This window comes from Eubalaena glacialis, chromosome 3, assembly GCF_028564815.1.
Source record: "Eubalaena glacialis isolate mEubGla1 chromosome 3, mEubGla1.1.hap2.+ XY, whole genome shotgun sequence".
Classification (NCBI taxonomy): Eukaryota; Metazoa; Chordata; class Mammalia; order Artiodactyla; family Balaenidae; genus Eubalaena; species Eubalaena glacialis.
In genome coordinates, this window is record NC_083718.1 from 148832160 (window position 1) to 148845883 (window position 13724).

A 13724-nucleotide genomic window follows, 5' to 3' on the forward strand; every position below is an offset into this window, starting at 1 on the left:
AAACCCGATGATAGCCTGAGAGCCTGTGGGTGAGACACGAGGAAAGCATTCCTTTGGCTCCCAGGCACTGTGTTTCTTTTAATAACCTTAATTGTTTTTCCTAATCATAAAAATAGTATATACTTAACTGGTTTTTTTTTTTAAATGAAGAATAAAAAAGAATTCAAAATCTTAGCATTTACACTATTCTCATACATTTCCCTTTTATTTTCTATGTATGTATTTTAACGTAATTGGGATTTTATTGTCTTTATGATTTTGTGTCCTTTTTTTTCACTTGACATTTATAAGTATTTTCCGTATCATTAAAAGTTATCTGAGTATATTTCATTCTCTCAGGTACCGTAATTTACTTAGCCATTCCCTTCCTAGTGATGCAGATTTGCATTGGGTTCAATTCTTAACTATTAAGAATAATACTTTATAGTTAATGATAATGCTGTGGTGACCATTATTGTGTAAAATGGTTTTACAGTTTTAGATTATTTCCCCAGGCAGCATCTAAAATATCAAAAGTAGATTGATTTTTGTCACCTTCTGAAATAGTGATGTATGTAGTTCATTTATGAAGCTCTGATCAGCGTGTAGTAATTATTTATGTTGCACTTATTGGATGCCAAGCACTGTTCCAAGAATATTACCTATTTAACTCACTGAATTCTCAAGTACATAAGTCTTTTGAGGTAGATATGTTTTTATCACCATTCTGCAATTGAAGAAACTGAGGCACAGGGTCACACAACCAGTAAGTGGCAGAGTGGGAGTTTGAACATCAGCAGTGTGGTTCCAGGGCTGTGCTCTTAACCATATTGTTTACTACCTTGCTGGGGATTATTAGAAAAACCTTTAAGCCTACACCTAGCATTTTTATTTGTTTTTAATCTTTAATTTTTAATTACATGGATAATATATAACTGCATTCTCTTGGTGAAAAACTAAAACGTGCAAGCAAGGCCAAAGTCCACCTTGACCACCACCAGCCAGGCTCATCCCCTCTCCACCCTACCCCACGGATCAGTATTGTCACATTGTATATGTCTTTCCAGGCCTCATTCATTTACTTAGTACCGTACCTGGCACCTTGCAGATGCGGTGTTGTAATGCAGTATCCTTTCCCACTACACATATGTATAACGTTACTAAAATGCACAGGAGTGTGAGTTTTCTGAACCTTGCTTTCTTCACTTAGTGTATCTTGGCAGATTTTTCCACTTCCTAAGCTGAATTTTGTTATATATTTCACTCATAGCATGCTGATCTCAGAACACTCTCATTTGCATTTTCATAGCTACTCCAGCATGTTCAACAAAATAGGATATGTATAAATGAAATATAAGTATAAATTTAGGCCTGTTTAGTGACTGAAAATTATATCCCTTCCTTTCTGCTTTTTTTCCTGTCTCCTTCCTAATTTCATAGTAAAATATCAAGGAGGGTTACAGGTGGGAGGACCATAGAGGTTGTTTGTTTCAGTCCCCAGATTTAGCATTTGGGGAACTGAGACGCAGAGAAGGGAACGACTTGCCCAAGATCAGCCAGGAGGTGGTAGAACTAGGGCTGGAATCCAGCACTGTTGATTGCCACTCCAGTGTGCTTTCCACTAAAGACTTACTAAAATCTTTATGCTTTTAAAAAATATTTCAGAACCAACTAGAAACAGCTCCACCCCATGAGTTAAAGAATACGTTCCAACTACTTCATGAGATGTTGGTAAGTCATAAATGTTCTAATTCACTTGCATTTAGGTATTTACTAGTCAGCATGTGTTCATGAATAAAAACTGTATGTCCTTGTGTTGCCTTTGCGTTCCTTTGATGTGCACTCACTGAGTCCTCTTCATATCAGCCATTTTCCATGCATTACTGATTTAGAAGTGAGTGATAATAAACTGCCTCATAGGCACTTGCAGTTTAGTGAGGGAGCCAGACAAGTACACAGGCAATCACAGTGCAGAGAGCAAAGGCCTCACCATGGACAGGAAACTGTGATCAGCTCAAATGTGATCTTGTGTGACCCTGTGACCGGCAGAGGTGAACGGCTGGCTCTACAGTTCACTCGAATCTGAGACACCACTGACTGTCTGGGTACTACTGAAAATATCTTCATGAGCCAAAAAACTGAAATGTAATCCACTGTAGGGTGCATCCCAATTTCAGAAATATGAAAAGCAGGGGCTAAAATTCAGTTGTAATCAGTGAAATATAGTTTTATTAGAAGCTGAACTTAGAGAGGTGGAGTGAGCTGCCCAAGGCCATTGTTCAGTAAGTGACAGAGCCAGGATCTGAGCCAAGCAACTGGCCCTGGATCCCATGCTCTCCACCAAACCCCTGGTTTGCTCAGTGAATTGTAGAGGTAGAGCTAGAAGGAGTGGGAACTCGTAGGGCTTGGGGAAGAAGCCCAAAGCAGACCAGGAAAGGCTTCAGGTACCAGTGCGTGTGGACTTTTCCCTGTAGGTCAGTGGTGACACTCTGGTGGCCAAGTTCCACCTACATGTCTGTTTAAGTTGGCGCAGATTGTCTTGTTTTTTACTTTCTGGATCCCAGCCTGTCTTGAGGAATCAAGTAATCTGGCCACACTGGCTCCGTTTCCTCCACAGCCCGTCACCTAGAACAGCCGCGGCGCACCCCCTCGATGAGGCTTGTGGTCTCCCGTTCCCCAGTGTCCTCACCACTCCTCTTGTCTGCCGCGTGGCTCATGTCTTGTCGTCTTGGGCTCTGTAGACATTTAAGTTAGTAACTTTTGCCGTCGGTGATGGGCACCATGGAAGGGTTTGAAGCAGGAAAGCAATGTGACCTGATTTATGTCTTAGAAAGATTCCCCCAGCAGTTGTCTTGAAGGATGGACTAAAGGAGGAGGCAAGGTTGGAACTGGAAGACCACATAGGAGTCTGTGGCAGTAATCTGAGTATGAAATAACAAGGCTTGTACTAAGGAGAGACAGGAGTAGAGGGAGCAAAGGCCAGAACAGTAGGTGTTTAGAAAGAGAATCAGTAGAATTTGGTGACTGACTGTGAGCCAGTGAGAGACTAGCCCAGGGGCTTTTTAAAGAGAGGCTGTGGTGGTGGGGGGGGGGCCTGGGTTCCCTTTAGGTCCCTTAGGCCTTGGCACAGGGTAGGCATTTAATAAACACCTTTGAATATGGCAGTACCTCATGGGTGCCATTTCTAAGAAGTCTGTCTTTCTGGTCTTTACCGCCTTCTGGTCCTAGTGCTTTTGGAAGATTGTCGCTCCTTGGGGTGGGACTGCATATTGTTCATCTGCTCAACAGCAGACCCATTTAGTTTACTGCACCATGCACGGTTCAGTGCCCGGGCGTTAGAAGTACAGCGAGAGTAAGATGTAGCTCCAGCCCTGTTTGGCGTGGTGTAAACCTCCACATCAACTTGTAGAGCATGTGTTATATCAAAACTTTGACACATTTTTTGTAAACCATAAACCTCTTATCCTTGGGATCATGAAATACGCGTCCATATAACCCACAGAGAACTCTAGATGTTATTGGTAAGAACACGTATTAGGAAGTGAGTGTATCTTCAAATATTACTTACGTTAATAGTTTTTCGTGTTTAGTTTAAAATTTAATATATTGTTGAGAAATACGGCAATGACTTGATATTTGTTTGTATTTGGTTTTGTTCTGTTAGAAACTATAATCTCTTGAATTATTTTTTTTAAAGGCACCAGTGGCTGTAACCCAAGTTCCTTCTTTCATTTACCAGCCTTTGTTTCCTACTTTTCCCAGGTCATTGAGGATCCCATACAAGTGGAGCGAGTCAAATTTGTGTTTGAGACAGAAAATGGATTACTAGGCAAGTATGGCTGCCTTACGAAGAGGTGTCTGCAGTAAATGTGCAGAGAGCTCATCGTTCCAGCCAGTCTCTCCTCCCCGGGTCTGCCCCACACGCTCTGCCTGGCGTGGATCAGTGAGGAAGCCACGAGAAGTCTGGTCAGGGCTGTTGGGCTCCCTCATTCTAGTCAGGAGAATTAGAGCCAGAGGATCTTATCGCCCTGGACACTCTCCTACTTTTAGTAAGACACAGTTTGAGGTCCTTTTACTGGGTCAGGTAAGATTTGGGGGTGCTGTGACTTTCTTCAACAAGCTAAAGTTTGTCCACTTAAGCAAGAAATCTTTCATCCCACTCTGTAGCCATTGAGGAGGAAAAAACTAAAACCTTAGACACAGGATATTGTCAAGCTCATGAAATGTAATTTTTTTTTTTTTTTACTTGTGGTTGAATGTACCCAAATTTCTATTGTCTATTCATAAAAGTTTTTTGACAGAGTTTTCTTTTTCAGAAGGCTAAAGTGGCTTTAATGAGCTATTTCTTAGGAAGAGTTTAGTTAAAAATAGTCTTATCCAACTCCCACCATCCACCTGTGTTTCCAGTTAACTTGAGTCATTTTAGATTTTGCTACGTATTAAGAGAAGTTTTAGGATCTCTTTTTATTGCAGAAAGGAAATTTATGCTAGAAAGGTTCTGTAGCTACAGCATTCTAGGCCACCCCCTTTGGAATGGTGTACTCTGCTCAGGGCAGTCCCCGGGCTCTCTGCAACTTACAGACCATACACTGCTCAAGAGCAGGGACCAGGCATTACAGTCATCCCTGGGTACCTGCAGGGCATTGGCTCCAGGACCCACCTCGGATACCAAAACCCACAGATGCTCAAGTTCCAGAGTCCACCGTTCGTATCCACAGTTCTGCATCTGAGTATTCAACCAACCACAAATTGTGTAGTACTATATGTATTTCTTGAAAAAAATTCATATATAAGTGGACCTGCACAGTTCAAACCCATGTTGTTCAAGGATCAGCTGTATTCATCTTTAAATGCTAAAAGCAAAGAGCAGAAAATATTTGTTGAACTGAACTAATACCATACATTTCCATTTATCACAGTAAAAGTATTTTAACTACTCTCTGTCAGTAGTGTGGTGGATGGAGAACTTTGAAGGTCTCTAGGTGAATTATCAGCCATTATAAATTTTAGTTCCTTTCAGTTCTTGTAAAAGTCGAACTTTCACCACCCTGTGTGTTTCTTGAATACTACTTAGTGTTTCTACCCATTAGAATTTAGGGACTCCTGTTGAGTCAGCACCACCATGTTTTTGTTAAGTTTCTTATCTGCTTATCAAAATAGTTTGTTTTAAATTTTCAGAACAAGAGAGCTGTTATTACTTGGACCCACTTTCAGTTTAGTGCTTTATTGTTAAAATTTCCTCTTCTGTTCCTTCAGCTCTGATGCACCACAGTAATCACGTGGACAGCAGTCGCTGCTACCAGTGTGTCAAATTTCTTGTAACTCTTGCTCAGAAGTAAGTATTGACTCAAAATGCAGTGAGGAAATGGTGTTTTAGTTACAAGTCAAATATGACCAGAGGAAAAAATCTGCCTTGTTTTAGTACCTAGAGAATCTGACCCAGTCAGGGCATGCTTGCTGGGATGGTACAGACAACTATTCAAATGATCTCCAAGAGATGTGGAGGGGGAGTGTTAAAGGTAACAGATCTTGTGTAATCCAAGGGAAAAAAAAAATGCTAAACCACCAGGCTTTATGCAGGAAGGGCAGGAGTCCAAGGCAGATTTAGGGACCTCGACAGCAAAGAGTTCATGAACCTTCACTCAAGAGATCTTTAGTTAACTACCAACTGTGTCGGCTTCTAGGTCCCCACTTTCAAAATTGTCTCTCAAGAGACAGTCATATAACAGCTAATTACACTTATGAACCCAGGCACTATGCTAAATACTTTGCCTGTATTCTCATTTAACCTTTTCAACAACTTTATGAGGTTAAGTACTGTTATTAGTCCCATATCATAGGTGGTTTAAGTGACATGCCTGCCGTCAGAGGTAGGACTTGATCACAGGCTGACTGACTTCAAGGCAGAGGTTCTTTTTTCTTTTTATTTAATTGTGCTAAAATATACGTAACATAAAATTCACCATTTTAGCCATTTTTAGGTGTACAATTCAGTGGCATTAAGTACACTCACATTGTTAGCACAGACATCACCACGATCAGTCTCCAGAACTTTTTTCATCTTCCAGAACTGAAACTCTGTACCCATTAAACAATAACTCTCCATTCCTCCTCCCTCCAGCCCCTGGCAACCATCGTTCTACTTTTTAATCTTCATGAATTTGACTGTCGTAGGTACCTCACATAAATGGAATCATAGAGTATTTGTCCTTTTATGACTGGCTTATTTCACTTAGCATGATGTCTTCAAGGTGTATCCACATCGTAGCATGTATCAGAATTCCATTTCTTTTTAAGGCTGAATAATACTCCATTGTATAGATATATGTATACTATATTTTGCTTATCTATTCATCTGTCAATAGACCCTTGGAAAGCAAAGGTTCTCAATGTTAGAAGGAACCTGAGTGGTTTGCAACTTCAGCTCCCCGATTTAGTACGTTGGCCAACAAAAGATCGGAGTGACTGCATGCTAACCCAAGGTTATTTTTTTTTTTAATTGAAGTATAGTTGATTTACAATATTGTGTTAGTTTCAGGTATACAACAAAGTGATTCAGTTATATATTTTGTTTCAGATTATTTTCCATTATAGGTTATTATAAGATATTGAATATAGTTCCCTGTGCTGTACAGTAAATCCTTGTTGCTTATCTGTTGTATGTGTGTAGTTTGTATGTTAATCCCATACTCCTAATTTATCCTCCCCGTCCACGCCTTTCCCCTGGTAACCATAAGTTTGTTTTCTATGTCTGTGAGTCTGTTTCTGTTTTATATATAGATTCATTTGTATTATTTTTTAGATTCTACATATAAATGATATCATATAATATTTTTCTTTGTCTAACTTCACTAAGTATAATATTCTCTAAGTCCATGTATGTTGCTGCAAATGGCAATATTTCATTCTTTTTATGGCTGAGTAATATTCCATTGTGTGTGTGTGTGTGTGTATATATATATATATATATATATATACACACACACACACACACACACACACACACACCACATCTTCTTAAACCAGTCGTCAGTTGATGGGCACTTGGGTTGTTTCCATGTCTTGGCTGTTGTAAACAGTGCTGCAGTGAACATTGGCGTTCATGTATCTTTTCAAATTAGAGATTTTGTCTTTTCAGGATATATATACAGGAGTGTAACCCAAGGTTATTGAGCAGACTGCACTGCCGTCACTGAATCTTGCACCGAGCTCTTTTTATAGTTTAATTTATTTTGCTCCAGATTTTCGCTGATTCTTAGGCATGGGTATTGCCATCCTTGGACTTGTACCAGAATGAGAATGAGAAATCTGTTGGGATTAATCTGCTGCATTTGAGCATCCTCAACAGATTTAAATGAGAGCCCCATTGAAATAATGCATGAACACGCGTTTTCCAGATGACATAACATTGTAGACACAGATGGAGATCATCCTGCCACAATTGTGGGTTCATTAATTAGGCTTCATATTGGCAACATGTCATCATAAGCCCTTGCCTAAAAGTGACATTTCCAAGTAATGTTGGGGCCACATAGCATGTCTGATGCCAGCAGATACACGGTCCAGACATCAGTAGTGTCTTTATATGTGCTTCCATACCCTGCACATATCACATTTTATATACATTAGTGGCAATATCCCCATCGGTAGTGTCTTCAAATAAGGACAGCTTTCTAGATGGGCAAATAAAAATGGAAAGCTGGGGGGCTCCAAAATCACATTTTAAAATTGTTTTTCCCATAATATCATTCTTATTTAAATCACAAAAGTTAAAGACTAGTTTGACTTTATCAAGAGGTCATTTATTGGACACCTTAAGACTACTAGAAGAGAACATAGGCAAAACGTTCTCTGACATAAATCGTAGCAATGTTTTCTTAGGTCAGTCTCCCAAGGCAATAGGAATAAAAGTAAAAATAAACAAATGGGACCTAATTATATTTCTAAGCTTTTGCACAGCAAAAGAAACCATAAACAAAATGAAAAGACAACCTATGGACTGGGAAAAAATATTTGCAAATGATGCAACCGACAGTGGCTAAGTTTCCAAAATATACAAACAGCTCATACAACTCAATAACAGAAAGAACAAACAACCCGATCAAAAAATGGGCAGAACAGCTAAATAGACATTTCTCCAAAGAAGACATACAGATGGCCAATAGGCATATGAAACGAAGCTCAACATCACTAATTATCAGAGAAATGCAAATTAAAACTACAATGAGGTATCACCTCACACTGGTCAGAATGGCCATCATTAAAAAGTCTACAAATAATAAATGCTGGAGAGGATGTGGAGAAAAGGGAACCCTCCTACACTGTTGGTGGGAATGTAAATTGGTACAGCCACTATGGAAAACAGTATGGAGGTTCCTCAAAAAACTAAAAACAGAGTTACCATATGATCCAGCAATCTCACTCCTGGGCATACATCTGGAGAAAACCTCTAATTTGAAAAGATACATGCACCCCAACGTTCATTGCAACACTCTTGACAATAGCCAAGACATAGAAGCAACCTAAATGTCCATCGACAGAGGAATGGGTAAAGAAGATGTGGTATATATATATACCATGGAATACTACTCAACCATAAAAAAGATTGAAATAATGCCATTTGCAGCAACATGGATGGACTTAGAGATTATCATACTAAGTGAAGTAAGTCAGACAGAGAAAGGCAAATATCACTTAGATATGGAATCTAAAATATGATACAAATGAACTTATTTACAATAAAAACAGACTCAGAGACATAGAAAACAAACTTATGGTTACCAAAGGAGAAAGGAGGTGAGGGAGGGATAAATTAGGAGTTTGGGATTAGCAGATACACACTACTATATACAAAATAGATAAATAACAAGGTCCTACTGTATAGCACAGGGAACTATATACAACATCTTGTAATAACCTACAATGGAAAAGAATCTTAAAAGGTATATTTATAACTGAATCACTTTGCTGTACACCAGAAACTAACACAACATTGTAAATCAACTATACTTTAATTTAAATAAATAAATAAATAGGTTATTTATTAAGTGTACAATTTGTTGTGGGTATTTTTGTTTTATTTTTCATTTTCCAACTTGGAATTTTAATAGAATGAAGTGGGTGAGTTAGAGGTAGATAAGAAACTTTTCACCACATATTTATCTTTTACTGCCTTTTGAAGTTTAAACATGTGAATGTGTCCAAACCAAAAAAAGTACACATTTACTGTAAAGGCAACTGAACTTTAATGAAAGTAGCAATTGTTTCCAAATTTTAAAGTACTATATATTAAAGAAGTATATTTGCAGAGAAAGCATTTGGCTAATAAAAATTTCCTCCAATCACCAGGTGTCCTGCTGCTAAAGAATACTTCAAGGAGAACTCCCATCACTGGAGTTGGGCTGTACAGTGGCTGCAGAAGAAGGTAATAGAGTTTTTAACTTTTCTGGCTATAACATAGGAATCAATAGCAGCATATCTTATCAGGAAAAATCTCAAACTTAATTTGGAGACTGTCCTCAAAATATTTTCAGAGTTCAGACTTTTTTTTAGTACAGTTGATACCTATCTTTATGCATTTAATTTGTATCTTAATACATGTGTTTTAATTTTATGGGTAAAAAGGTAAGGATGATTATATAAGAGATAATATTGATATTTTAGTGAGCTCTTGAGAATGGGAGTGGAATCTTCTAAGAAAGAATCTCCTGATGTGACAGAAAGTCTGGGTCAATTTATATGCTATTTTAGATGCTTTTTATTTCTATTTTATTTATTTATTCGGCTGCACCAGGTCTTAGTTGCAGCACGTGGGATCTTTGTTGCCGCATGCGGGATCTTTAGTTGCGGCATGCGGGCTCTTAGATGTGGCATGCGGGATCTAGTTCCCTGACCAGGGATCGAACTTGGGGCCCCTGCATTGGGAGCATGAAGTCTTAACCGCTGGACCACCAGGGAAGTCCCTAGATGCTTTTTGTACTGTAATGTCTAATGGTAGAAATCGTGGGCTCACGTGGGCTTATTTGTCATCTCTGATGACATTTTTTTTTAATATTTATTTTATTTATTTATGTTTTTGGCTGCGTCGGGTCTTAGTTGCAGCACGTGGGATCTTGGTTGCGGCGTGCAGGCTTCTCTCTAGTTGTGGCGCGTGGGCTCTGTAGTTTGCAGCACGCAGCCTCTCTAGTTGCGGCACACGGGCTTAGTTGCCCTGCGTCATGTGGGATCTTAGTTCCCCAACCAGGGATCAAACCTGCGTCCCCTGCAGTGGAAGGCGGATTCTTAACCACTGGACCACCCAGGAAGTCCTCTGATGGCATTTTTGACTTTCTGTCTCAGATGTCAGAACATTACTGGACACCGCAGAGTAATGTCTCTAATGAAACATCAACTGGAAAAACCTTTCAGCGAACAATTTCAGCTCAGGTGAGAGTTGTCTTTTGGTTTTGTGTGGCTTGAAATCCCTTAGGTAGGATTTTTAGTATGTTTCTCAGAAACTGCAGCCTCAGAAAAGAGGTATAGGTTAAAAATGAGTAAGGCTGGAAGAAACAATTGATTTTCTGTGAAAAGACAGCAAGTTGGTGTACAGTTTGAGAGTTATTTGCCTGGAAGAAAAGCAATGAGGGTCGGTCAGTCTGGCCCCCACTGCCATAGAGGTTGATGTGAAGGCACCACCTCCAAAGGTCAAGTGAAGGGTAGTCTTCCTCAGTGATGCTGCTGCCACTGCACACCCCCTAACTTTTTCTTGTGTTTCAATCTCCGGCAGGACACGTTAGCATATGCCACAGCTCTGCTGAATGAGAAGGAGCAGTCGGGAAGCAGTAACGGGTCGGAGAGCAGTCCTGCGAATGAGAACGGAGAGAGGCACTTACAGCAGGTACAGTAGGGCATGTCCTGTGTGAAAGGGCAGCGCCTGCTCTGAGGTTCTCCAAAGAGAATCTCCATAATCAAGAGAGAAAGGAGACACCAGCTGCACCCTCCAGTAGTCTCTGCTCAGGACTCACTCACTGTGTGCTTAGAAAGCAGAACAGTGCTGCACCATGAAATTAAGCCAGGCTTTGGCCTCAGTCTCTGCTGGCTGTTCTGCTGAGCTTGGAGAGCGTCCTGATAAAGCCAGGCTGCAGATGTGGTCCTTCCAGATTGTACCTTGTTCTGCTGGGTTATGAAGAATCACCCCTTCCTCCTTCCGCTCTCACCAGCCTTCCTGGAAACACAGACCCTTGAAAAGAAGGGCCTCATGCCATTGAAATCTGTTTGTCAGGGGAGTCAAAGAGTAATTTTAAGCTTATTTTTAAAGTATTTGTAATACTAATCGCTATAGTAGAAAAAGGAATGCAATATTTATTGAACACCTACTATGTGCAAAATAATGCAGCAGGTTTAAATGTAATGACGTGTATCGTGTCTTCCCTCTGGTCTGTAACCTTCTGTAAAGCCACCTCTGTAGCTCCATCACAGTGCATGGCACAGAGCCCTCATTAAATGAATCTTGCTGATGTTCTGTGCGCTGTTTTGTTTGTTTCTAAATCTTTCGGATCCTCGTAACAACCTTGTGAGGTCGCTGTTACCCTGATTTCACAGAAGGAAACTGAGACTCAGCATAGTGATTTGATTTAACCCAAGACCACATTGTGACTGCAGGGAAGTCACTAGGTTGTTTCTGTGACTAAATGAGAACACAGAAATGAAAGTTTTGCATAATCACGAATTATCAAGTATAAGGTGTTACACTTGTTACGTTTTGTTGCCCTTTGATAAACATTAAGTAGTTAAATGAGGACATGTTTAAACTGCAGAACACAAGTCCGTTGGCATAGAAAAACTTTTTTCTCTAACTTAACTCTGTATATATTTAACTTCTTTTCCTTTCCCAAAGGGTTCTGAATCGCCCATGATGATCGGCGAGTTAAGAAGTGACCTGGACGATGTCGATCCCTAGGGGACGTGCCCAGCACATGATGAGAAGTCACGTCACGGTTACTGGATGCTCAGGACCTTTTTGAAATCAGAATCTCATCCTTGAACCCTTTAGAAGAGCCTGGAGGCTGGACCGGGAGAGCCTGCGTGATGGGAGGAGCACGTGTTTTAAGGAAAGCACTCTTCAGCCCCCGGGGAAGGCCTGGGAGCTGTTTGGCAGCAGGAGAACCCCGGCCTGTGGATCCGCTGACCCGGGGCACAGTCCATATGTGGATTGACACTTTTGTGGAGATTTTAGGAAATAAAGCCGGTGGCAGACTGTTTTGTTACATGAACATAACAAGAGTGAGTGAGGATAAAGCTGTTGCTTTCTCTATGATGCTACAAAAGAAATTCCTTTGGTTTTTATATTTAAAAAAAAAAAAAAAAAAGCAAGCTGCCTTTAGATGAGTGCGGGCAAATTTTTAATCTTGCAGTAACATTGAATAGGAATATCCAATTTAAAATGATGTAAAGATATGTGATAAAAATTCCTTTTCACTGTAAGATAGTAGTTAAAGAATTCAGTTTACACAGACCTTTGTATTTAATATGTCTCCCTATTTGTATAGAATTTCAGGTGGGTCTGGATGAGAGCTCTGCGCATAAACTTGGATCTTGATGAAATGTTACCAGGATCAAAAATTGGGAAATTAAGCTCTTTAAGGTATTTTTCTGATATAATTGAGATTGAAAGAGCAATAAAAAAAAAAATGCTGTGTTCTCCAGAAGTACAGGGTGCGTTCTTTGACATCAGTTACTGAAGAAGTTGCGAGTTGTTCCCAAAACAAATTTTAAAAAGAGCAAAATAAAAAGCACTTTAAGATATAATTTTATTGAGTTTGACTTCATAAAATCATCTTTTTAATGCTTGGAGACATATTGAATAAACTGTAGTCTTAAGTCATGTGACCTGCAATCATTTGCTTTTGCTGAAAAATACTGAAACCCTTGGTACTGGTTGTATATGAAGTTTAAATATTTGAGTTGAAAGACAACTGCTTTGTGAGTTTCTAGACATTTTAATGCAGAGAAGGAATTTGAGACTTAGTTTCTCCTCAGCATGACTAACTGACACTAAAAAGATGGGGACAAGAAATAACTAGTAAGCAACTGAACAGCCATCCATTTAGTTGGGTTTCCCAAGTCTTGTACCACGCACTCATTTCAGGTTAGATGCCAGCTCCCCCTTTTTCTGGAGGGGAGGGGGGATGCCAACATATTTCGTATATTTTATATGTTTTGGGTTTTGAGTCACTACACACATTTTCAACCCTGTTTGCCTTTAGTTGTGTGCCCTGCCCTGTCCTGTGCTCACCACGCACAGGACTAGGGGAACCTCAGGAAGAGCCGAGTGGCCCCAGTCACAGGTCTGCAGAGTCAGAGAGGCTCAGTGGGCCCGTGACAGGACAGACAGCTGCTCCCGCTGCGCACTGCAGACCCTGTCATCTCACGGTCGAAGGCTGAAGTTACGGTGCAGCCAGGCTGCAGTTTGCGATTGCATGACAGGCTGGTGGTGGCTTCTGTCAAAAGACACTGAGTAGGTGGAGGGCCGACACCTGAGAGCAGAACTGCGCCCCAGGGAAAGGGTCAGAGGCAGCCGGCAGATTTTATGTGGTTCTGATGTTCTTGCAAATTCAAATGTGATGTTTCAAAACGGATTTTGAGTACACAAATACCCCATGTCCTACTACCTCCCCAGCCGTCCCCTCCGCCCCCATCCTCACAAAGCGACCCCACAGGGCGTGACGCTGAAATGCCAGCCGTGATAAAGCGTGAGGATATCACGC

General features: G+C 40.4%; 1 protein-coding gene across 5 annotated transcripts in view; it reads left to right on the forward strand.

Annotated features, from left to right (window-relative positions):
* The window catches only part of USP24 (ubiquitin specific peptidase 24), a 146493-nt gene extending 133728 nt beyond the window's left edge, over positions 1-12765 (forward strand). For all 5 annotated transcript variants that reach the window (XM_061184164.1, XM_061184167.1, XM_061184166.1 and 2 more), the window contains 7 exons: positions 1645-1710; positions 3742-3808; positions 5236-5314; positions 9328-9403; positions 10318-10404; positions 10745-10855; positions 11855-12765. In XM_061184164.1, the coding sequence (XP_061040147.1) occupies positions 1645-1710; positions 3742-3808; positions 5236-5314; positions 9328-9403; positions 10318-10404; positions 10745-10855; positions 11855-11917 (549 nt within the window). In that variant the 3' untranslated portion in view covers positions 11918-12765. The remainder of the gene's footprint in view (positions 1-1644; positions 1711-3741; positions 3809-5235; positions 5315-9327; positions 9404-10317; positions 10405-10744; positions 10856-11854) is intronic.
* Positions 12766-13724: the final 959 nt, after the last annotated feature.